Source organism: Opisthocomus hoazin, chromosome 1 (genome assembly GCF_030867145.1).
Source record: "Opisthocomus hoazin isolate bOpiHoa1 chromosome 1, bOpiHoa1.hap1, whole genome shotgun sequence".
NCBI lineage: Eukaryota > Metazoa > Chordata > Aves > Opisthocomiformes > Opisthocomidae > Opisthocomus > Opisthocomus hoazin.
Window position 1 is genome coordinate 137,073,679 of NC_134414.1, and position 25,085 is coordinate 137,098,763.

A 25,085-nucleotide genomic window follows, 5' to 3' on the forward strand; every position below is an offset into this window, starting at 1 on the left:
GTCTGTCATGTAATGAGAACAGCACTGGTGACCAAGTGGTAGCTGAATTTTTTTAAAACAAGAACCTATTTGAATTTTAGAGATTAAGGTCTCTGAGGATCCAGAAGCTGTACAAATTAAGACATGTCACCTTGCAGGAGGCATGGTGCCAGACTAAAGCATATTGAAAGGTCCTGATAGGATGTTTGTCTTCCAGGATAAAACATATGCAGAGTGTGTGTAAAAAACTGTACTAGTGCAAGAGTAGTGCGCATCTGAATGTGGGCTAATGTTTGCGAGGCTCTGTGACCTGAGTGCTGTGAGTCCACGTTGCTAGCAGATGGATATCTGGTGCTGGGCTGTCTGCCAGTCCCAAGTAGCCTATGGCATCAAGTGTCAGAGCTCCTTATAACAAGTGTGAACCACTTCATATAGGCCATAGGGCACCACGGCGTACGTACGAAGGGTACATTTGAATAGGTCTGACTATGACCAGTTCACCCTTTCAACAGTTAGCCTGTGGTAAAGGATAGCATCAGCTCAGACTTTCTCTCCTTAGCATGCCAGAAGGTATGTTTAAACTCGTACACGCAACCTGTGCCAAAGATGGATCTTAGTTTGATCACAGAAACGGGGCCCAGGCTTGAGCAGTATAAACTACGATTACTTCAGTTGTTGCTGTCTTCCATGGTAGACTGCTACAAATGAGTTCCTTACAAATATTTATAAACATATATAGTGTCTTGTCCAAAAATTCTGTGTTATATTCAGACAGCATTATCATTGCCTCTGTGTCCTTCCTTTAAAGTGACCTATCTTGTGTGAATCCATATAAAAGCTCCTAATATTGCACAGTAGGGATAATGTTTTTGTATTCACTTTCTTCTTTCACCAATACTCTTTTTTTTTTCCTCTTCTCTGCCTGTTCTAAGGTTTCCTCCCTGCATTCTGCAGCAGTTGAAAGCATAGAGTTGTTTCCACCTCAGTTTGACAGAGATGAATGAGTACAATTCATATCACAGACATTTAAATTTTAAACTATATTTACTTGTTTTCTCTTGTTAGGTATAGGCACTCCTTGTCTACCCTGAGGCACTTAGAAAATAAATCTGAGTTAACAAGAGATGTGATTTTTAAACTAGACCTAAATTTCTGCAGTGACAGCCAGATAACTGCAGTTATCTGGAATATATGTGTCCCTCTCATTTCACACATTTCACACCATTCCTTTCTCCAAATTGACTTTAAAGTGCAGAATATCATCAACCAAGAAAGTTGAAGCATGCCCTGTTAGATTGTAACTTAACTTTTTAACTCCATTTTTTCAGGCCTGACTGAACTCAGTGACAGTCCAGTTTCCCTGGAGCTAGAGCGTTGCAAGTCTCCCACTTCAGGTAAAGGTGATTGGCTTCTCTTCCTGCAGTCTGTATAAGCCATTCATGTCATGCATCCCTGTGTTTCATTAATCCCTAACAAGTGAAGTGCAGAGTTACAGTTCCAAAGAGAAGAAATTACTGGAGAAGTCCTTATTACGTAGCACAATAAAATCCTAAGTCTGCTTACTTAAAGAAAGATTAAACATACCTGGTACATCCTGAGGTGAAGAGTATAAGAACATCTGAATTAACAACATTGTGCAGGTATATTCCTCTATCTTCCTATTAGAGGCTTGTTTCTCTGTTTTTTTTAAAGGCTTTCTGACTTTTTTTTTTCAATAGGAAGTGCTTATAATTATATATATATATTACGCATATGTGCACATTGAGAAATTGTTTGAAAAACGGCAATAAGGAGATGGTAAATTTTAACCATTAGAACCCACCAGTGCCCAAGTTACATAGTTTACAATGCAACTATAACCTCAAATAAAAATACTCACCTATCAACCACTTTGACTCAGCAGTGAAATCTTGGCCATTTAATAATTTATGAATGTTTCCCATTTTACCCATAGTCCTTCAGAAGGTGGAGTTGTTCTCATTCCTAGAGACTTTTTCTGCAAGTGCCTAGCCTGCTTTGATCTCTTTAATGTGAGTTCACTGTCTTCAAGATCATTGCTTAGAGCTGTTTTCTAGTAGCTGACTTTTAAATGGAATGGAAAATAAAGAATTGTAGCTGTGATACAGTCATTTTGCTTGTGGTATGCATATCACACTTCTTTTCCTTGTAGTTTGGTAAGTATTGATACTTTTTCTTCCTTAGTAATGGTAAGAAATTCCTACAAATATGCTATTCAAATCCTCTATTATTTCACATATTTTACTTTATTACAGCAGGACACATTAATCTTGAATGGAGCACACCAATTAGTAATTTACAAAAAGATGAAACTAATAAAAGTGTTTCCCTGACACATCGATAACTTAAGAAAAATAGCTGTTTTGAAATATGTATTTCCTTGTACTATTTGCAACCCAAATTCTGTAGATATGGGAATATCAAAGTGAAATAAGCTATAATAATATTGGTATAACACTAGGAGCTCAAACTCTTGACCTGGGCCTCAGAAACTCATGATACAGGCTTTAAAATAAAACATTTGATAACTCAGACTATTTTTTGTATGGTTCACTGGGATTCATCTTTTCAACCTCTTCAGAAACAAGCTAGAAACTCTCTTTTTACTGAAAACTCAGAGGTCACTGACTTGGTAAAGATATGTGCACATACTTAGTTTTATAATGATGAGTGACTCCTGTAGTACCTTACTTGTTCTGCAGTTAACTTCTATTTTTCATTCTGCTATTGATCAAAAGTATGTATTTTAGATAAATTTAAGATAATTTGCTCCAAAAAGATATTTGCTTTTCTGTTTGGGAGATCATTCAGTGGGAAAAACATGGCATATTTATGAATATTTCCTATTTTAGCCCTTCCGTGTTGTTTTCCAAGCTATATTTGAATTTTTAAAATGTGAAATCAGGTGTAATTTTGTAGGCAGTAACTATTGATAGAATTAACTGCTGTTTAAAATGGAAGTTACTTTTACTGTGACTTTTTTTTTTTTTTTTTTTTAAATTATTGCAACATTATAATAATTTTGCTTTGGCATACCTGCTCTAAAATTGGGCGAAATCCAGTCTAATGATCTGGAGTAACTGACCTCAAAATTGTGACTTCCCAGAACCTGGGAGCAGAACTACCTTGTGCTTGTCAGCACGGCCTCCCAGCTACATCAGCCTTTGCACTGGCTAACATTTCTTTCTCGTAGAACACAACTGACTGATTTTCATAGTTAGGGATTCATCAGACAGCATCTTTCTGCTTCCAGTCTTGCCTTTGATCTATTTAAAGTTGATGGCACACAAGCCCCGTAATGGAAGTGTGCTGTACTCTGCACATGGAGTCCCATGATACCTGTGTTTGTAAAACCAGTGACCACATACCTCTGCTGAAGATAGGCCAAGACTTTGTCCTTCAGAGATTTAGCAGAATCAAAGGAACACTTGTCTGCTGAGTCAAGGGACTGAGGTTGCTGGCCACCGCAGGTCCTGCTGGGTATGACTACATCACCAACTGGTGAGGTTGCAAACACAGAAGGAACAGAGTTTGATTTGTTGCAATTCATTATGGTTGCCAGACCACATCAACCTCAGTTCTTCACCTGTCAGTGAAGTTCATGCCAGTTATGGGCACTGAGTATGCACAATATGTACAAAGTGCAAACTACTAGAGGACATTACGTGACAAACACTACACACATGATGGCACACTGGTCAGCAACTTCATGCTCAGTTCCATCAGAAGGGGAAGGATTTGAGGAACAGCATTGATGTGCTCACATACATACTTTGAGACTCCAAGACAATGCCTAGGAAGAGTCTGTTCAGCACACAAATTGCCAATGTAGACACAAACAGTTTTACATCTAAGAGAACCATTAGTAACTTGGTCAGATTTTAGTTCCAACCAGGCCCATAAGAACAGTATTGATAAGGGCTTTTTAGAGAACTTGAAAAATCTCCTGCCTCCTCATCTTTTGGTTTGATCTTGAACAAGTCTGATCCTGAACATTGCTTAGCCTGCCTGAACCATCTCAGTTTCTCTGAAAAATTTTTTTTGCCTGTAACATCCTTCTGCTTGTCAATGTTGTAACTTCTGACTAAGCTTCTGTGGAGCCAGCCTAGGTCAATTCAGTAATTCATTTTTGTTGTTTCTCTTCTCCCCTGCCTCAAATCAAAGTTAGGCATTTGTGTTCTGTCACTAGTATGAGCATTAGAGCACTGAGCAAGAGACTCCGCGCTGAAGAATACTTATTTTACACGCAGGGCTGGTTTCTACTTCAGGACAAATCCAACTTCTTCCATTAAGCAGTACTTAAACTTGTTTTGCAAGACTGTCTTTTTCAGGTGCTCCTTCTGTACTGTTTACTAAAGCATGGCTTTGCAGACAGTGTAACTGAAAAATCAGATTCCTGTTCTGAATGCCTTTCAGACTAGAACATAAAATTAAGCCATTTGATGAAAATTTTTCTGAAATTCGGTGTCAAACATAGGGTAGCAGCAAGTGAAGAAACACCAACCTTGCATTTTAAAAGTGGTAGGCCAAAGAGAGAAATAATCTTCCTTAACCATTGGTATCTCATTTTAATTAAATTAGTATTTAAATACTATGGTGATGCATTTCCAATACTGTACAGGAAGACAAAAAGTTAATAAAGCCATTTGAAAGATTCTTTGTTTGTTCTTTATTTGTGAATATATGAGTGGTGGGAGTTTCCACTGTAAATAAAATGTATTCCAGATATAGCAATATATCTGGAAAAACATAGGTAAAAATTGTGGAACAAAAAGCTTTAAAGATAAAAAACCAAAGCACTTACCTATATAAAGCATGTCTTATGAGAACAGTGATGCAGCATGGAATGGCATATAATGGTATTTGCTTGGCTTAAACGAACAGTGGAGATCGGGATTTTTCAGTACCATCAGAATTATTCTTACTCATGCATGCCGTGTTCTTTCAGTGAGGAAAGTCTAACTGCATTTTGATTGTTCGTAATTTGGAGGTCAGAAGTTCAGGCTTTGTACTACATTCACTCTAGAATGGCACATCAGAGCTCCATAACTCTAAAACAAAATTAAGAACTCCGAGGCCTTGTAAGCACTCATAATGTAAATGGTGCTACATCCAATGCTGGAGTTAATTACTATATAATGTATTACAGAACAGTACCCATTCCAGTAAAGTTTACCTTTATTTTTATCATCTCATTAGCAAAGTCTATTCAGCAGCTCTTAGGAATGTAATATTCATGATTATATAATATATGTGTCGCTTTCTGCTTTAGCCATTTATATGCAGTTTCATATTGAAGCATATCATTGAGAATACACTGTGAGCACAAGAAAGTGCATCTTTGAGAGGTCATTTAGCTTTGTGTAAGATGCAATAGACAGTTTGGGCTTCTTTCAATGACCACAAGGAAAGAATTTCATCAGTCAGCGTGTGGGAGAGTGACTTCGCTAATGTGTGTTCTAAAATGAAAGTGCATTTGTGATTTTTCTTAAGAAATCACCTTTATATTGGGGGCTCACATCCAAAATGCTTTTAAGACTATAGAGCTTAGAGAAGACTACGTAAATATTTCCACAATTGATTCCCATGAGCTTTGAAACAGGTCCCTAATGGCAGGGTTACAATTTTTTATCCGTACTGTGATTTCCAAGTGCTGCTATCCTGATTCATTCCACTGGTTAAATCTGCTGGGATTAGGCCAATGCCATGCCAAGGTCCCACTTTCCTGCTTGAAGTGTTTTTAAATACTTTGTTTCAAGAAGAATATTACAAAGTTTCTAAGAGTTTCTCTTTTTTAACTCCTGGGTAACTGGAAAGTAGTTGAAGAGATTTGACTCGGTTTAAAAATTGTATTATTATGGAAAACAAGCAAGAAAGTAAATGTTTCATTTTGTGTGTGTGTAAAACATAGAATGTAATTTATTTTGAAATTTGATTATTGATGACACTGTCAGCATAATCATTTCTACTTATTTATAGTAAATTTGAAAGAATGTTTACTAGTCAGAAGGCAAATTAATTGTTAAAGAGAGGTTAGCTTCTGCACTGTGCATACAAGCTGTATTTCATTGCTTTTTCCAATATGTGAGGGGGTTTCTGATCAGGAGGATTCATGCTTGCTTAAGATCTTGAGAAGGGATGTATATATGGGGATTAGCATGGAACAGGGAGCAGGCAGAGGGGAGGAAGTGGGGACCCGGGTTTGGGCCATGGTGTTTGGTTAGGGGGGAGCAGTGGGGATAGCCCCCATGCAGCCCTTGGTACAGAGCTCTGGGTTCAAGGGGGCCTCGGGTCACCAACAGCACCCAGCAGCTCCTATGCACCAGGAAGAGAGGGACCAACTAAGGGAGCAGGGCAGCTCTGGGGAGGGTGACCAGAGCCAAACACAGCCTGGTGAACGCCAGGCAGGTCCAGGGACATGGGAGGATGTCAGTCCGTGAGTCCAGGTCTGGATCAGCAGGGCCACGGCCAGGCACAGGAATGGCAGGAATGGCAGCAATGCAGCAGGAGCTGAAGCTCAGGGCAGGGGTGAGAGGTGGGTTCAACCTGAAGGCAGCTCCCACGGGAAAGTGCTGCCTGCAGCGCTCTGCCTGAGACCACCAAAGGAAGAGGGCTGTCTCTACCTTGGCTCTGAGCCACAGCAGCTAAACCTCCAGGGCCTTACTGCATACATTGTCCAAGTGGGTATCTAAATATTAGGCTCTTAAATCCATGTTTTCGCAGAAGGAGACTGTGACTGATATTCCAAAGTTTTATGCAGGTAGAAGCTGCCTAATAGGAGAAGAGCCGTATGAAGTCACCTTCATTTTGAATAATATTAAATTCTCTGACTACAGTCCTGCTGTAACAGCGGAGGGAAACACACCACTCAGTGTCATAGCTGTGAGCACACGTTTGTTTGTTGGTTGTGCCGTGTTGTTTTCCTTGAGAGGCTGATAGGAACCATATGGCTATGATATAGGTCATGGTCCGGTCCGGAGGCCTAGGCGCTCAGCTTAGCTAGCTGCCAGACCATATGTATTAACTCTGTGTGTGCCTCTTCCTCATCCCACAGTTGGATAGTTTGATTGTTTGCACAGTAAGTTCTTTTGGGCAGGGACTGTCTTGCCTTGTGCTGTGGCATCACGGTTTCTGCTGGCTGCCTCCAGCATGAATGCCAACAAGTAATGCTAACAAACAACTCTGCTAGCCTCTGGAGCCTTTGTACTCTACTTCATTCATAAATTAAACTGGTGTTTCAAAAGCTCTTTCTCAGCAAGATAGATTTACATGCATGATCCTCCTTTATTATAAATGCAGAGATAGTACAATATACATGATTTAGGTACTAAAAATAGGTTACATAATAATGTCCACATTCTGATCAGTTTAATGGTAAAATCTTAGGTTTACCCCCTAAAAAAGTAATATGCACAGCTTTAATCACAGTAAAGCGTGAAAGCAACCATCTCCTCCTTTTGTTTTTGCCCTCAAAGATGCAGTCCACTGACAGTGGTCCATGTTGTGTCCTAAATGTGTTCTAAATTTGGTGTTGGAGGTGGTAGTAGGAGTAACTCCTGGCTTCCTCAGCTGAAGTTCTTTCATTTCCTCATGCTGCGTATCTCCTTTGTCTTTCAGCCCCCTATTCACCATGTCCCCTACTCTATCCTTGTACCCATAAACCAACTCATCAACAGTATACTGCTCTTTCCAATCCTCAGTCACTTCAGCATGCTGAGACTGTGTTAGAGAGATTGCAGCCTTCAGTGTGGCGTGCCTGTTTTGTCTGTGAGCAGCTGTGGCGGCTCCCGAATCAATCCTGTTCAGAGTCATTCAGAGGAACAGAAAGTGCATACTTTGCATGTCCTTTCTGATCCTGCACACAAATAGTTGAGAGCTATTTCTGCAGTCTTGCAGCTCACACATATATACCACAATTTGGGAGCAGCTGTGGCATATAACACATGTAATTCCTGATACATAGAAACACCTATAACATAGAAGAGGTTAAACTGCCACATTGCAAAGCTCAAAGCCTCCATGATGATAGCACTAACGAAACTCCTTAGTGTTAAATGCAGCTAGGTTTTATAGCTCTGAAATATCCTAATCTAGATCCTAGTCTGGTAGTAAAGTGTCCCACAGTCTTCCTTAGGAGTTGGTAATCCTTTTTCAGAGGTCTGGCTGGGCCAGGTGTTGTCCTTTTCTTTAAAGGAGATTGTATCACAAGTGATGCTTCTTTCCCTTTCTCTGTAGCAAAGCACTGGTTTTCTGGAGCAATATCCTCCGTTCAGTCTGAAAGAGTGTATGACAGCTGCTCAGATAAATGGAATGTTTTTAAAAGGCTGTTCTGAAAGTCAAGCTACCCTTTGTGTGAGTGCCTAAAATGGATGTAGGAGCCTAATGCTTGGTATCCGAATTAGAGAGTTTTCATGTGGTAGTGTTGGTGATGTGTATTTTGATGTTGGTTTGATCTGAAAAGATCTCTTCGCCTTGTCCCAAAGCATCCAGTTAAAGTGACAGCTAGAAATGGGTTGCTGGGAGGGCTATGCTGGTTCTACTGTTAACAGAATGTTGCTCAAGAGCCTGAAGGGCTCCCCTACTCTTCCCTGAAGAAAGGAAATCATTTAGCATCAGTGCCAGGTGGTATTTTCTTCTGCCACATTGCAGGCTTTGCATTTTATAACACTTTGCAAAAGAATGCAACAGAATTTGTTTGTAGGGGCTCTGTGACTTGAAATGGTAAGTGGCTGTTCGGGGCATCCTTCTGACCTAAAGGCTTATTAAATATGAATTACAAAGGACTTGTTCCTTATATTCATATGTCCCAGTGATCCTGTCACTGTGATAATTACCATGTGGGCCTTTCTTTAGAAGTATAATTGTTAGCTGACAAATAATTCATTGTTCACTTCTAGTAACAGAAAGTATGGGTAAGGGGTAAAAGGCAGGAAAATATGTGAAATAAGACTGAATGAGTGCAAAATGAAAGAACCATACTGGAAATTAAGTCTTCTGAATAATTAATAAAAGATTTCATAAGGCATTCTTTTCATAAATTTAGTGCTGTTTTGACTACTACAAGACATGCTTCATTTCAGTTCTCTGGTGTTCATTGTTTAAAAAATGTGCTCGTGTGTAAGGAAATGAAAACATTTTTGAACAGAAGCAAAATCATAGTTTTTTCGTAATTGGAACAAAACAGATAGTTAAATCTTCAGTAAATTGGGTACAATATTTTGAAGTCTAGATAACACCACATTATATCCTGAAGCTGCTGTGTTTCGTTTCTGTGCAATCTGTCTTCCTTTCCGTAATATTACAATAGTGTGTTCTGTCTCCATTACCTGTACAATATGCCCCCTCTTTTTCAAATGGTTTCTTGAGGTATGATGTCATCAGAACTCATAATTTCATTGCACCCTCCTGTTAAATTCGTTTCCAGGTGTGATATGCTGCATAACCAGAGTTTGCAATATTTGCCTTAATCTCATTTGTTTGTTTTCTTTATCATTCCTGTCATCACAAGGTAAGATACTGCAGCACCCAGCCAAAGCTGTGTAAAGCACCATTCACTCCTTGAGAGCTGGAGTAATGTTTTCTCCAGTGCTTCTTTGTTCAGTTACATTTATTTTGCTGAATGGTGTACATGAAAATATTTAAACCATAATTCTGCCTTTATATGCTGATTAAAAAAAAGTGCTAAGAATTTGCAACATGGTATTAACCAGAAGATGGCATGTTGTTTTCCCTCGCTTCTTTTTCTTTCTTACTTATTAACAACTGCCTTTCTCCTTTTTCTGTTGTTTCAGTTAAAGGATCAAGAAAGTTAAGTCTGCCAACAGATCTTAAGACTGATCTTGGTACGGTAGGCGAAAGCCAACAGCTTTAAACTTCCTTACATTCATTGGCAAAACATTTTAGCAACTGATTCATGAGATAACACAATAACCTTGGAGGCTTTGTCTGAAAAGGCTTTCTAAAAACCACCTATTAACCCATACAGTTCTGTTGGCAGCTCTCAGCGTTTTGCTTGTTTAATATTCATTTATTTCATGTAGACACATTTTGCCAGTCATTACACACTATGTGTAATATTTTATCATGAAAAGGCTCCAGAACTTTTGACATACTTGAGCCATTATTACTGGTTGTCGGTGATGTTTATCCCTGCCTATAACACCCAATGCATGTGCTAGTCTATTTTCTTCATTTGATGTACAGATTCCGTGCCACAACAGTGATAAGACGGTTGAACATGTATATTTTATGGTGTCTTTGAACTTCTGAGAAGTCAGATCAGAAATCAGTCATTTGTGTCTCAGTCCTCTCCTTGAGACTTACCTCAGCCAACTGTTAAGTACACAGTTTGCTGTAACCTTTTTCTCAATTCTTTAATATTTCAGTGGAAATGCATAGTGAGAGCAGAAGTTTCACCTAAAGAAACCTGGAATGAAAATTCAACATCTTGCATTACCTAAAACGTTTGGGGCAGATCATGCCCTCTTAAATATCCATGTAAAGGGGATTGCTCCTGGCATTTGGGATTTTTGTAATCATCTTTAAATATTCTCAGTCTCAAGGAGTCCTTTCTGGTGTTGCTCTCACGGGAAGTTTCTCATGTAAGATCACTGAAAAAGCTGTGTAGACATGCCTCATTACTTTGAGTGTCTTTTTAGAGATAGAAATTAAAGTTGGATCACATCCTTGCATAATGCAGCTGAACGTAATTTCTGTCACTAGGATTCATGTGCATGTATTAACCAATGTAGCACTGTTCCCCAAGGCAACAGTCAGGGGAATAAATATGTCTTCCACATTATAAGTGACTGAGGAACTTATAAAATTATTAATAGCTCCTGATAAAGATTAAGTAAATAAATGTTGAAAAGTCATTGGGAAATTCAATCCAGATTATGCAGACTTCAGTGTACAGAGTGATTTAGTTGAAATAATTTACTTCATCTTTAACAGTGATGTTTGAGAAACTAGGAATATACCACAAAAAAATTTGGAGTGGAAAATTGTGGTACTGGTAGTACTCCAAAAATGTAAAAGGAGTGATGTAGGCAGCTATAGACCTGTAAAATTAATATTTATCATGAAATAAATGGGCAGCTGTTAAAAGGGAGGTGAATACACAAATTATCAAAATAGCTATAGGATAAGACCTAAGGATAAGCCATATTCTACAGATCAGACCCATTTTTGTTAGTACTAATAAAATTATGTAATTTTGAAGGAGATATAGCATGAAATAGATTTAGGTCCTGAGTCATAATACAAGAAAATAAAATTTTTATGTGTAAAAGGACAGATTTATAGGGTTTTAGAAAAGCAAGAAAAAAACAATGTAACTACAGGTGATGAGGGCTTTACTGTATAATATGGGAATCAGTATTAAGATGTGATTCTCTTCAGCATCTTGAGACAGACAACTTTTACAGTCATATATCAGAGAAAAAAACTGCCTTATCATCAGCTTTTCTGTAATCGTGCTGGGAGCTGGACATGATTGTAAGCATTGCCTAGAATATATTGACAAATTGAAGGCAGATTTCTGTTTTCAAAACAAAACAAACAAAAAACACCCACAAACCCCAAGGACTGGAGAGCAGGACAATTGTGTACAAAAGGAAAGCTGTAAAAGTTAAACAAATTCAACCTAAGAGCATAGGAGGCATGATGATCCATCTTAAATATATGACATATGTATGGAGGTTTGAAGATTAATGGAATACATAATCCTGTCTGTGATTTTGATTTCAAAACAGTCGTGTTTCTACCATTCCTCTGTTTACCTGTACTCATTGTCTTTTAATAATGTAGACCAAGTATAAAATAAAAATAAGTCTAAGAAAGTCTGTTTCAACATCCTGCAGAAACTGGTGTAACTTCATTAATTTCAAAAGCTTCCTGCTGACTGAAAGGTATTATCAAACTGTCATTTAAGCATTCGGTTTGTTGTTCCTGCCACAGCTGTTGGGTACTCTGTGCTGGTATTACCAGGAAGCCTGGTGGATTGCTAAGGACAAAGCATGTGGAAGCAGGATTCAATGTCTAAACTGGCAGTTACTCATGGATAATGAAATGCAGAGAAAGGGGTTTTTTTAAAAAAAAAAAAAATCTGAAACAAAACAAAAAACCTTCTTTCAGTTCTCCTTTATGACTGTCTTAGAAGGGCAGAAGGTTCCTGTTAATTATTCTAGCCATTAAAAGTGTACTGAATTATAGTTAGCTTAGTTTACAGCATGCTGGAAAAAGCCTCTTTTTCTCAATGTAAGGAGCTAAATTTAAATGAGAGTTCCTGGAAAAGGTGATGAATAATGTCTGCATTTCATTTACTTCTGCTCCATAATGTCCTGGCTGCATTGGGAAAGCTCTTAGAGATTATTTATCTGCTGTTTAGCTGTTGCCTGAGATTGTACCCATAGTTTGAATATTGAGGGGATAACGGTACTCTGTGGCCCACACTTCTTGTAAAGATATTCAGGTCACCTCTTTCAAATGATAAGGTACTGTGCATCCATCCACCCATTGGCTCTGGCTCATCGCTTTTTACAGAGTGCTGATACATCGCCTACTCTCATCACCAACTGCAGCTAATTGGGAAATACATTAGCATTTGGCAGCTTACAGTTCTGCTCCCTTCTTCGGATCTGGCTCATGTAATGTCCTTCCTTTCACTTTGCTTTGAATTGTAATGTAGAGGTTAAGCAGAAGTTAAATCTGTTTCACGTGGAGGTGCTGGCAGTACTGAGAATTGCTTGGGGAATGGTTTGCTAGCATTTAAGGGAATAATGTGTGATCTGATGACTCAAGGTGTTCTAGTTAAACCTTGTCAGGATTTTCATAACTTAAAGGTATTTGGGACTCCATTTTGACCCCTGTATGACTGATAAAGTTGACCTCAGCATCTTTTTATTTTCATGTAGTGATTATTATCTATCCTTGCTGAAGACCTTGTCACCTGTGGATGCTGTATCTCCACACAGAAATGTGAGAATATGCCATACACGGGGATACATTGAAACTTCTTGACAGTTTTAGCTACTGCAGGTTGTAGTAACTCAGTGTTTGTTTGAGTTGGCCAGAATGAAGATGCTACATTGGTGTTGCGTATTCAGTACAGTTTCCCTGTTATCATTCAGAGTCAGCTCTGAATGATAGTATCTTTATTTTTGAACCTACTAGTTTCCCAAAGTTTTCTGAAAAGATCATCTACATTTCCATGCACTGTTTCAGTGAAATGAATTATGGGGATAATCCTAATCTAATATAATCAAGTGGAGAATATGGGATATACCCAGACATATACAGCTGCTTTTATATGAGAGTTTTCTAACTTTGCTTCACCAGCTGCTTTAAACATCAGATTGTATTTTTCTTTTGGGAAGTATTTCTGCTCATTTCATTAAAATCTTTCAGAGTTTCCAGGTGATCACAGGGAGCTAGGCAGAAATACTAACTGAAGATGGAGATACTTGGTAACTGCTGACTTTTATTTAATTCCTGTGAACTGATGGTTTCTCTGTAAGAATTTATGCTGTCACTTAGACTTTATTAGCCAAAGAACAAAAGAAAATGCAAATAGAGACAGACATCTTTTGTTTCCTCTTGCTAAGCTGTGGTCTTCAAAAGATTAATAGAATTTCCTATGCTTGCTGCAGATATTTATAAGCAGTGAATGAATTCTTCACCAGATCAGAGTTAATGTCTCCCATTTCATACAGCAGTGAAAAACTAGATGAAGTACCAAATAAGCTCCTTTTTTTCAAGAATTCGAGAAATGTCTTCTGATACAGAAGCCCAAAAACTTTAATCCTGAACATTGGCTTCATAAAACACAATTGTAGAGGTCAGACAAAGGAGCTTTGGTTATAACTTTGTATTCCACTTGGTATGAGGTTTGTGGAATCTGTTTGATTTTTCTTTCCGTAAAGATTTATGCATATCATAATGGAATTATACTCTGAAAACATCCACCATTGGATGCCTTTGTATTTCATTGCAAGTGAAGTGTCGCATCCTGGATGCTCCAGTGAAACAGTTCCTGGATATCGTAAAGAAGACCTAATTTTTATTTTAAGGATGAGCAGTGGGGTTACGTCTATTCTTGCTTTACCTTTTTGCAGTATTTTACAGCAAACATTAGGCACTGGCAAAATTTTGAAGCTTCTTATCTGGTTTTGCTTACTGCTGCATCAGACAAACTGGTAGATTTTGGACAAACTGGCAGATTTCAAGTGGAGCATTCTGTACTAGTTTTTCTTTCTCTGGATCTGTAATTCTGTTTATAATGCTAAAGAACATTTCAGGAATTTTGAAATTATATGGGTTGCTTTCCTCCTTGGTCTGACATTTTCAGAAAAGACATTTCAGACATACAAGCGCTGTAGCAACCCTTTTCTTGAATTACTTGGCAATATACATTGAAAATTATATGTATTTTTACATGCCAAGGATTTTATGTACTGTCCAGTGTGTGTCCCCTTCCAGAGGGGTAGAGTAATTTCTGTTCACTTTTCCATCTGAAAATACCAGCTGAACTGAGGAATCATCGGAACTCTGTTTGTAGTTAGAATCATAGTATAGTAAAGGTTGGAAGGGACCTCTAGAGGTTGTCTAGGCCATCATCCTGCTCAAAGCATGTCTAGTTAGACCAGGTAGGTCAGGGCAGTGTCCAGCTGAGTCTCAAATGCCGCAAAGGACAGGGGGTCCACAGCCTCTCTGGGTGTCCTCTTCCAGTATTTGACCATCCACATGGGAAAAAAAGTTTTTCCTAATATTTAACCAGTATTACCTGTGTTCCAAGACGTGTCCTTTGACTCTCATCCGATCACTGTGCACCACTGAGAAGTGTCTGACTGTCTTCTCCATATACTCAGATCAGGTATTTGCAGACCACAATAAGGTCTCCCCTCAGTCCTCTCTTCTTAAGGTTGAAACCCCCCCCAGCTCTCTGCCTCTCCTCTTACATCTTGTGTGCCAGCTCCCTTACCAGCTTGGTGTGGACCCCTGCTGAACTCATGCCTGAATGTCAATGTCTTGCTTGTAATGGGGAGCCCAAAACTGGGCACAGGACTTGAGACGCGGTCTGACAAGTGGCAAAGAGAGGGGAAAGAATTACATCCCTCAAGCTGCTGGCTGTGCTCTCACTGATTCAGTGGAGGATGCGGTTTGCCTTTTTTGCTGCAAGTTGGATCACTATTATGATGAAAAGTGTGGTGGGCTGTACTAAAGGCTTTCACTTTTACAGAAATTGTTTTATATGCTTGGCCTCTCTGCAATTTCTCATTTTCAGGTTTGGACTTTGATATTCTGTAGCTAGGACCCTACTAGACAAAAGTCTCTTTCATCTGCTGAAGGTCAGGTGTTCTTCCTTAATTGAATAAGAGAATGTTTATTGTCAAACATTTTTAAAAGAGAACCTGTATTAACAAATATATTAGCACTCTGCCAGTCCATGTAACCGGAATCAAAAAAGCAGCAAGAGCTGACCAGCAGGTTAACTCTGTCAACTATGACAGCAGAATAGGCATGTACTGTGTGGTTGTATTTCGAATGTGGAAAGCAGCTGTGTTCTGACTTCTAATGCTTCAGATTTAAAAAACGAACAAACAAACAAACAAACAAACCTGAGATATATGGGAGATTTAACAAGCAAGTAGTTTAATGGAAATGTAAGTGCTTAAAATTACCAAAATGATGCCCTAACTAAAATGTTTATAACTGATACAGTTAATGTAATCATGAAGGAAAGACAGTAAAATATGTTAGCTGAAACAACAAAACAAGCAGTAAAGATCATCATACATTTAAGAGTTGATAAGAACAAAATGATAGGCAACTGTTAGGCTCGCAGTATTAACAGATGTTCATTCGCTGTTCCCAAGTTCTCTATTTTTACTTAAAGTTCCTTACTGGGGACTCTCCACGGTAGGTCATTTTCCACTCCTTTCAAGCAGTGCAAATACATATGTAGGATCCTTCCATTCTGTGGTCTCTGTACACTTCTCGGGTTGTAATACTCTCCAGCAGTCAAAATCTGGGGCTACACATAGATTTACCAGACCCCCCCCGGACCCAGAGGTCCTCTATAGTAAGTAACTTGCATTGGGATTGAGCTCTCGCAAAGTCATCTGTAGGCAGAGACTCAGCTGTGAGACAGATGGTATGAAAGCTGTCAAAAATCTACAATGCATAATGTTAACAAGTTTGGAAAAACTTAGGTTTGTTTAGAATTGTTTGATTGCTACAAAAAAGTTATGTGGAAACTTAATTATATTTGGAATGCATTATTTGACCATTTCTGTGCTTTTTTCTGTTGAGTATTTGCAAGCAAATTATTTCTATTTTAGCATCTATGGAGTGGTGCTAGCTCAGTTATTTCAGATCTTCTTTCCTCTAGTTAAAAACAACGATTTTTGGAAAAATCAGGGGAAGAATCTCTGGAAGATTCTGGTTAGAATAGACTACAAACACTTCTGTGGCAATTATCTGACACTTTGTTTGTTCATTTCAGATGGAAAGGTGGAGTTTTGTTTAGCAAGTCTCCAGCTTGTATGTGTCATGCTTTATTTTTGTCATGTTCAAGTTGAAAAAAATGCTTCCAGTCCAACCTCTTTGAAGAATTTTTCATTTTCCAAAACCGAGAATTAAACCCAGATTTTTCCATCAAAAATGCAGGTGCAATGCTGCTAATAAGGGGTGCTCAGCACTAGTTGTAGATATCCAACGTGGCCTTGTGGCATATCCACTCTGTTCACATGTTTCAGTGTTGTCCTCTGTGCAGCTCGGGATGGATCATGTTTCATGCTTGTGTTTCAGAATTAGATCAAGTTTTCTGTCTGCGTTTTCCTGTTTATTGCACAAAGCATAGCAACAATTTATGTTACATTATTCTGTAGAGGCACGCTGAGTGCTGTGTACTTTTTGAGGCAGTCAGTCCAGTAGTGTAGTTTTGTATGTTCCCTAGAAATGCAGCAGAGGAATCTGAGGAACAGAGTTACATCCAAGTAGTCCAAAATTTTTCCACTGTTCTCAGGGAACAAAGCTAGATTTATGTTTAGATTTGCACTGCCAGGTTTGGCTTTTCAAATACAATAATGTAGAAGTGATGTTATGACATGCGGTAATATATCCTTAGTGTTCTTTATTTGGATAGTGTTTATTTTGTATTTTGATTTTATTGTTCGTGATTGCAGGCAAAAATATTAGTTTTAAAAGGGGCTCTGTCAGTGACAACAGACTTAACATTTTCAATCATTTCACAGTATTTTATTTCTCTGCAAAATAAATCTGTTCACCTTGCTTTCAAAAAAACCGATGGTATCTAGGATCAAGTACATGATAGGAGTTCATTACCGTAACAAGAATACCCTTATATTATACAGGCAGTATATTACAATGACAGCACGTTATACTCTTGTGTGGACCTAAATGTACTAGCAGTATGTTGATAGGGCAATTCATCCTTCCTCTTCAGACTGATGAAGACATGATTGTGTGTGTGTGTGTATATACACACACATACTTTTGCTGGCAGTACATCTGCACTAACCTACTCTTCTGGGGCTCACACCTCCTCTCCTGCCTGGTTGACAGAGTTGCACCAAGAGAAGATTGAGATCCTGACTTTGTAAGGGATTTTCTTTTAAGAATATTTTGTTAGAAATTTAAGGTGTCAGTCTATATTCTCACTAATGAATGATCACACAACTTTTACACCAGTTTTGGATTTTTACATGCAAACCTGAGACTGTTCTTCGGGCCATTTGTACAGTTATCAGATCTTTTTTTCTTGATTTCAGTGTGTATCTCTGCTGTATAAAGAAATAAGGTTAGTCACACCCATGATTTTTAGCCAAAATCTGATTTATGGATAATACACAAAAATCCCCCAGTGGAAACAGATGGACTTTTCCTCCCTTTAACAGCAGAGATTGTATTCCTCAGCATTTGTTGAGAAGATTCTCTGGGACTCATTTTTCGGTTCTTTCTGCTCCATATTAAAGCATCCTCTTGCCTGCTCTTTTATTGGTTCCTTCCTTACAACTTAGGATGTTTAGTCATATTTAAATTCCTTTGTTGTCAGCCTCTCTCAGATTACTGGTAAGAACTGGTTCTCAGCTAGTTTTTCTATGTGAAGTTTTCCCTTTCTTAGAACTGAACAAAATGGTCGTTCTTTTTTTTTATTTGTTGTGTCTAGTGTAACACAACTTTCTAGGCAGCAACTGCAAATGCATATTTCTCCTTTCTTACTGACACTTTTAATACATTTGGTTTTAACAAGGGTTCAGTTTTTCACTGGTAAATTGTTGGTTCCTTTTGCTTTTTGCAGAGGTCACCAAGCAGTTTAAAAACAATTGTATGGCAAGGCAGGTTGTGTAACATATGCATGTTACTGTGTGTAAACTAAAATCAGCCTGTGTATCTGTAATACGCTCCCTGTCTGTCTAATACTCCTCAAAAAATTAGATTAATATGAGGCTCTCCAGCAGGCTTGCTGCTGTTATGTTGCACATTGCATCTCTCATAAGGCGTCTCTCAGCAGTTTCATCAAGTTCACAGTCACTAATGTTACTTCTTCAGGTGCTCTTCATCTCATCATCTCCCTGGCATTTTGTGTGACACACTGGCCTTCCATCCAGCACAGTTCTGTTTCTTTTTTTAAGCAGTTTTTGGGGTGCACGCTGCACTGAATGGTGCAACTGTTTGGTAATTGGAATAGCTAAAGCATTTTTAATTAGTAGGTGTAACACCGTGAGCCCAGACAAAAGGCAAACAATCAGGACCTGCGCTGTAGAAGCAGCACATGGAGAACATTAGAGAATTTTATGTCATGAACTTCTCTTTTATATATTTTAGTACATCTTAGATACAATGTGTTACTAGCTGCTTTATTAAATCAGTGGAGTTAAATCAGTATAAAATAGACTAACGTATTGTAGCGTGGGCTAATCTGCTATGATTACTTCCAATGGATTGCATGAGCCTTACATTTTTAAATTAATGAACAGAATAGCTACAAACTGAGCCCTGGCTGTTTGGTTCACTATCCACAAACAGGAGGAAAGGCTGCTGCCCTGGCAGAGTTGGGGGTGGCTGTTATACAGTCTGAAGACTATTTCAAGCATAAGCTCCACTGAGCCAGGATGCACAAATGTAGTACATTAGAAACTCTGGTACTTGCTGCTGGAATCTAGGAGCACTAGAGCGTATAATGCACATTCCCTGGACCTCATGGGCAGCAGCACCCATGGGAAGGGATAGGAGGCAATGGCAAATGCAGTGGCGGAAAACGGTGGGAAAGAGAAGGAGGCTTTTTATGCAGTGCTTTCTCCCCAAGCAACTGTCCTCTGCCTTCCCCAGGAGAAGAGAGAGTTAGGAGCTGTTGCACTATTGCATCAACAGCGCAGAGCAATCCATGCACTGCTTCTTCAGTACCAATGTTAATGTGCCCGATATCAACTAGTGCTCAGCATCAACTAATATTTCTGATATGAGAAAAGCCCAGCAACCACATGACAAAGGCAGTAAGCCAGCAAAAAAAAAAAAAAGTTAAAATGTTGTTCTTCCCTACAAATAAAAAAAAGCTGGAAAAAAGCCAGGTTTTTACAAGCATCCTCTATCTGTTCTTTGGGGTGATTGGAAGACATCTGTCATGGCAAAGGAGGATCAGGTGACTTGGGTCTCAGAGGACTAGTAAATCATTGCAATCATTTTGGCAAACAGTGATCATAGAATCATAGAGTGCTTTGGGTTGGAAGGGACCTTTAAAGGTTGTCTAGTCCAGTCCCCTTTCAGTGAGCAGGGACATCTTCAACTGGACCAGGTTGCTCAGAGCACCATCCAACCTGGCCTTAAATGTTTCCAGGGATGGGGCATCCACTACTTCATGAGAGCATGAGCATTCTCACAGTCTTCAATGGAAAGTACACTGTAGGAAACTAGTGCTGTTCTTTTTTTACGTGCTTCTTTTTTTTTCAGACAGTGTGGTAAGGGAGCCTTTCCTAAATAGTACATAACCTTTCTTTAGAAACATTTTGTATCACTGAGCTTATACTATAAAAAATGTGAGAAATTAATTTTTAAATACACACATAGGATTTGCTCATAGATTTGGGTGGTCTTTATCTGTTTGATTCTTATCATCTCCTCAGCAAAGATGTTGCAGTCATACTTGCCATAGTTATATTACTCTTTGTACAATGTCTTTTTGTTTTTACTAAGGTTTGAAGCGCTGCATTGATCCTTGTTGTGTACATTTAAATAATAATCATATCTAATCAGAAGAACGGAACGGTGTTAAGTGTGTAGCTGATCACTAAAATCCCTCTTCTGCTCATTGTTGTAGCACTCACTCACATTTCACCAACTTCAGTACTTGAAGGAATACCCCTGCAGCTTCTAGGATGAAGCCTGATTTTTTTTCTATGCAGAAACTAGCTTTGCTTATTTGGAAAGGCGCTGTCAAAACAACTAAAAGGATTTAGGTGCCCAGGTCCTCCAGATTGTTTTTGTTTCATTTGGGCCTTTGACAGTAACTGAGACAAGCAAGCATACTAAGAGAAACGTAGCAGCATTTCTCTTAAAATTTGGCACAGTCAATAGGGGTTTAGATGAATTGTGCCCATTCTGTACAATGTTCAGGGAAAGGTACTCACAAATATTGTTGATGTTTCTATAGAATATGATTCTTTTCTACTCTGTTATGTTCCTCACCACTTCTTAGGATCCCCCTGGAGATAATTAGATATCATGCTGAAACTCCTTCACACAAACTGAATTTTGAAGAAACGAAGCAGCTGGATGAGGATGTGTCTGTTGCTGAGGTTGAACAGTCAGCCTGTGCCCTTGAACAAAGCCCCCAATCTCAAAGGACTTTCTACTGAAATATATGAATAGTTCCAGCATATTTTGGAAAATTCCCTAGCTATAAGTTCAATGAATCATCCACATCAGTTTTATATCTGCTGTTAGCTCAGTTAATAGCCGTGTATTAAGAAACATGATAAAAATCATGAAACTTGTGTCTCCTACAGAGCCGTCTCATTATGCAGTACAGATACTAAATTGCTTTCTAAACTGCAATTCTGAACAATTCTTTCCAATTTTGTTCATTAAGACTGAACTGCTTTCCCGTGGAAAGGACATGACTTACACACTGGAAGACTACATATAATAGCACACTGTATGCTGTATTCAGTATAGAATCTGTTTTATCATCTGAATATAGAAATAGCTTTTCATCGTGTACAGTGAATCTATCATGACATGGTACCCAAGAAATAAATTTCTCTTGGTATATTAACATTCATCTTTTCTTTGGATACAATACAAACCAAAGAGAGTTAACCAAATATGATACTTATCTACAGAGTCTTAAAGGCTAGTGTAATTCTCAGATATAAGTAACCTGACATTTAAAATGAAGGCAGAAACTCCAAGCTTGACCTTACCTATAGTATTGAGCTTCCATAGTTTTGAATAGAAATATTCCGTGTGCTTGCAGAAGTCTGACTTTTTGTTATGCTTATTACCTGCCGTTTACTTATATTAATCAGTATGAATTACCCGCTGACCAAAAATAATTTAATTATATCTGGGCGTGTATCCTTTCATATGTTGAGGGGAAAATTGTGTTCAGTAATTCTTCTCAAGTTGCCTTACCCAACATGAGAGGAAGAAAAATACCACATGAATGTTTTATACTCCAGTCCAACCCAATCTGAATTCTGATCTAAGCCTTGATCAGTGGATTGTCATGGTTTAAAGAACTGTTGCCAGCAATGAAGAACAGACAAACGTGGTCAGAGTTTAAAGCAGACGTGTTTTGTTTCTCACCTCATCAGAGAGCAGCATGGGTTGTGCTGATTGACCGTGGCCTCTAGAAGGGGTCCAAGGACGTAGCCTCGTGTCTTTAGATCTGTAGCAGACAAATCAGTTGTTCAGCAGTCAGTTTCCTTAGCAGTAAAATATATCTATGTGGTATATAAAGAATAAAATACTTGACAACATTATGGCTAGTTTTATAGTTATCCCAAATAGTGGCAGTTAGATGCCTATTTCATGCAGCTTTGAGTCAGGCAGGGAGGATATCTAGCTCTAAATTCTACCCGTAGTAAGTTACTCTTGCAGTTCTTTATGAGAGCAAAAAGGAAGGATGGTGTTCAAATTTACTTGGTATCTATAAGGAGACACAACATCAGGGATGACAGCGTTACCAGCATTATCTTGATAAATTGCCTGTGCACGTAGGCGAAAAATGCTGTGGGATCTGCAGCTGTCAGAACATGTACCTGTTCCATGACCCTTGTTTTTTTTCAGAGTATATGTTAAAGATATGGTGAGTTATTCTTACATATACATGCTGGTAAAAGAAATTAAGTAGTTATTCTCAGAAGATTTGATTTAACCCATTCTTCAATATCAGCACGTACATCACTCCTCCATTCTGACTTTTGGGAGCTGGCACTTTACCTAGCACTTGTTGCATTCGCTTTCCAGATCATGTGAATGGTCACTGTACAAGTCCAACGTCCCAGAGCTGCAGTTCAGGAAAACGACTTTCCAGCGCAGACGTCTCCAAAGCAAACCGCCGAGGGCCGGGGAGACCCCCCTTCAGAAAAGCGCAGTCCGCAGCCTGCATGGAGATTTCTCTCCCAGTCACCACAGAAGGTGAGTGGCAATGAATATTTGGCTAGGTATCTGTGACTCTCTCATCGGGCGTGAAAGCAAATAATTTTAGCATGATCCTCGTCCTAGTCATTGGCCTGAACTGCTGTCTTCATCTGACTGTCTAGAATTAGAACAACCCCCATGTCTTAGTGTTGTTACTAACAAGCCTGCTCCTGAGCTCTGTGCTGCCTAGGGATGCGGTATGCTGAACCTCGCCAAACTCTTACAGCCGTCCCCTCGCCTGTATGGATCGGGTGCTTTGCTCCGGAAAAGCGATGGTTCATAGCAGCTTATGTACAGTTATTGTGACAGCTAGTAGTACTAATGCTTTAAACTCTCATTGTCTCTACTTATCAAGTCTGAAAAGGAGTAAGATATTTTTAGAATGTGAGTTCAGGCTTTGCACCTATTTATTTATTTGTTTATTGGTACTGAAGACTTTATAAAATTCCACACCTCCTGGCCACCATTTACGGTGAAATTATAGCCCATAATCTGATCAAATTTTTGTATTTATAATAAGATTCTTGCTTTAGTGCTTGAAAAAAGTCTTCAAATCTTCATCTACCTGAGTGCAGAATCTCGATGAAACTAAGAAATATGAAGCGGACCACTCATGGCACTGCGCTGTGCTGGAAATTTAGAATAAGCCCATTTTAATTTCAGCAGTGCCACCTGTTTCATTGCAGATCATTTAAGCAAAGCATTCAGCTGACGTGTTTTTCTTCACTCTTGATAGTGTTCTCATTCTGCTGTTGATGTCCTTGACCCATGTCTCTCGGGCTTCCAGCTCTCCCACGTTCCTGCAACAGAACAATGCATTGTCTGTGTAGAAAAGATTCAGCCTATCAAAAACTGAAAAAGCATAACATCAAAATAAATGGTGTAGGGCTGTCGTGTTGGTTATATTCAATTTTAGTAGTAGTTAAATTTAGTAGTAGTTAAAAATTTAATGATATTTAAACAACAGAAATGAGAGGGTTTAATATTTTAATAATAAAATAATTAATTTTAACAACTCATTTAAAAATCCAGGTTTTAATTTTAATCAAGTTGCAGAATAATTTCCTAAGTGCCTAAGAGATAATAATCTCTGGCTATTGTCTAGGCTGTAGCATGGCCTGAACCCTCTGTGATGCTCTAAGTGACTGGCAATTGACAACATCACGACTCTAGGCCTCTGTCTTGTAAGGAGCGTTTGCATCCTAACCTGCCTACCGGCAAAGCTGTCTGCACCAAGGAAGTTCTTTACAGCTGGAACTAGTACTCCCTGCTTTTGCTGATTTGTTAATGGAGACAGCAAGGGGAATTATATCACACAGAATGTCTAATTTTGTATTTTTAAATACAAATTATTGCAAATACCTTTGTGACTAGTTGCAATTGCTAGAATCTTTGATTTTCTTTTTTTAATGATAACATAAAATAGCAAATTCTTTTTTGGCCCTTCTTCTGACTACTGTGGGGATCACACAACAGAAAAATAGTGTCTACGTGTGTGAGAGCCTATTAAGAAAACATCCTAATTTGGCACAGAGGGTTCCAAGATTATGTTCCTGAGTGGAATGGAGACGATATCCCAAAGTCTGTTGTGGTGTACTCTAACAGCTCCTTCTGTTTGATTTAACAACAGCATTTACTTACAGTCATTCATGGGACACAAAGCAAAGCATGGTCAGAGGCTCTCTGCAAAATGACTTCACTCGCTGAAGGTGTTACAATCTTGCAGCTATGTCATTAGGTCTCTGGTAGAAGTCACCTCCCGTCGCCAGAGGCTATCGCACTGGAACAGATACTGGTGGAAGAGAGATCCTTTCAGTTGTTCATTTCTGCTTAACTATGGAAACCTTTAGCTTAAACAGCTTTCTGTATTGGGTTACATTATCCGACTCCCTTTGCACTGAAGCAAATGAGAAGTGCCCACGTGATCTATTTTTCTGACTTTACTAGAGGAGTTTCAACCTTCTGCAGACGAACAGGGTCAAAAGTTTGGGGAGTAGTGGCATTTCAACTGACACTACTGTTACTTCAGTGACCATCCATCCATCTCTCCTTTAGGAGAATGTTACAATATCATGGACTCTTCAATGACTAAGTCATAGGCTGAACAGCAAAAATGTTAAAACGCATTGTAGGCTTCCTATAACGTATGAGAAAGTGTAATCCTCAGCAATCAGTTGTAAGAAGTAATCCTGTTTAAATACTAAACCTACAATAAATTTCAGTTTTAACTTGGATTAATTAATGGCACCTGTGTGAATGTTGTACTAAAGCAGATGTACAGAGCTCTGAGGTGTTTATATACTCCTGTGCATAAGGGCAGTTTTCATCTCTACAGTCACCATTTTTTCCTCCACATAAGTTACTGATGACCATGATCATAACATAATCCTTTCATCTACCTCTCTTTATGTGCCACACAATTA

General features: G+C 38.7%; 1 protein-coding gene across 8 annotated transcripts in view; it reads left to right on the forward strand.

Moving 5' to 3' along the window:
- The window catches only part of STXBP5L (syntaxin binding protein 5L), a 216,253-nt gene that overhangs the window by 165,542 nt on the left and 25,626 nt on the right, over window positions 1-25,085 (forward strand). For 5 of the 8 annotated variants that reach the window (XM_075437392.1, XM_075437397.1, XM_009941563.2 and 2 more), the window contains 2 exons: window positions 1,308-1,373; window positions 22,489-22,659. In XM_075437392.1, coding sequence (XP_075293507.1) covers window positions 1,308-1,373; window positions 22,489-22,659 — 237 coding nt within the window. Of the gene's footprint in view, window positions 1-1,307; window positions 1,374-9,788; window positions 9,840-22,488; window positions 22,660-25,085 lie in introns of all 8 variants that reach the window. The other 3 variants (XM_075437406.1, XM_075437411.1, XM_075437433.1) reach the window with 1 other exon arrangement.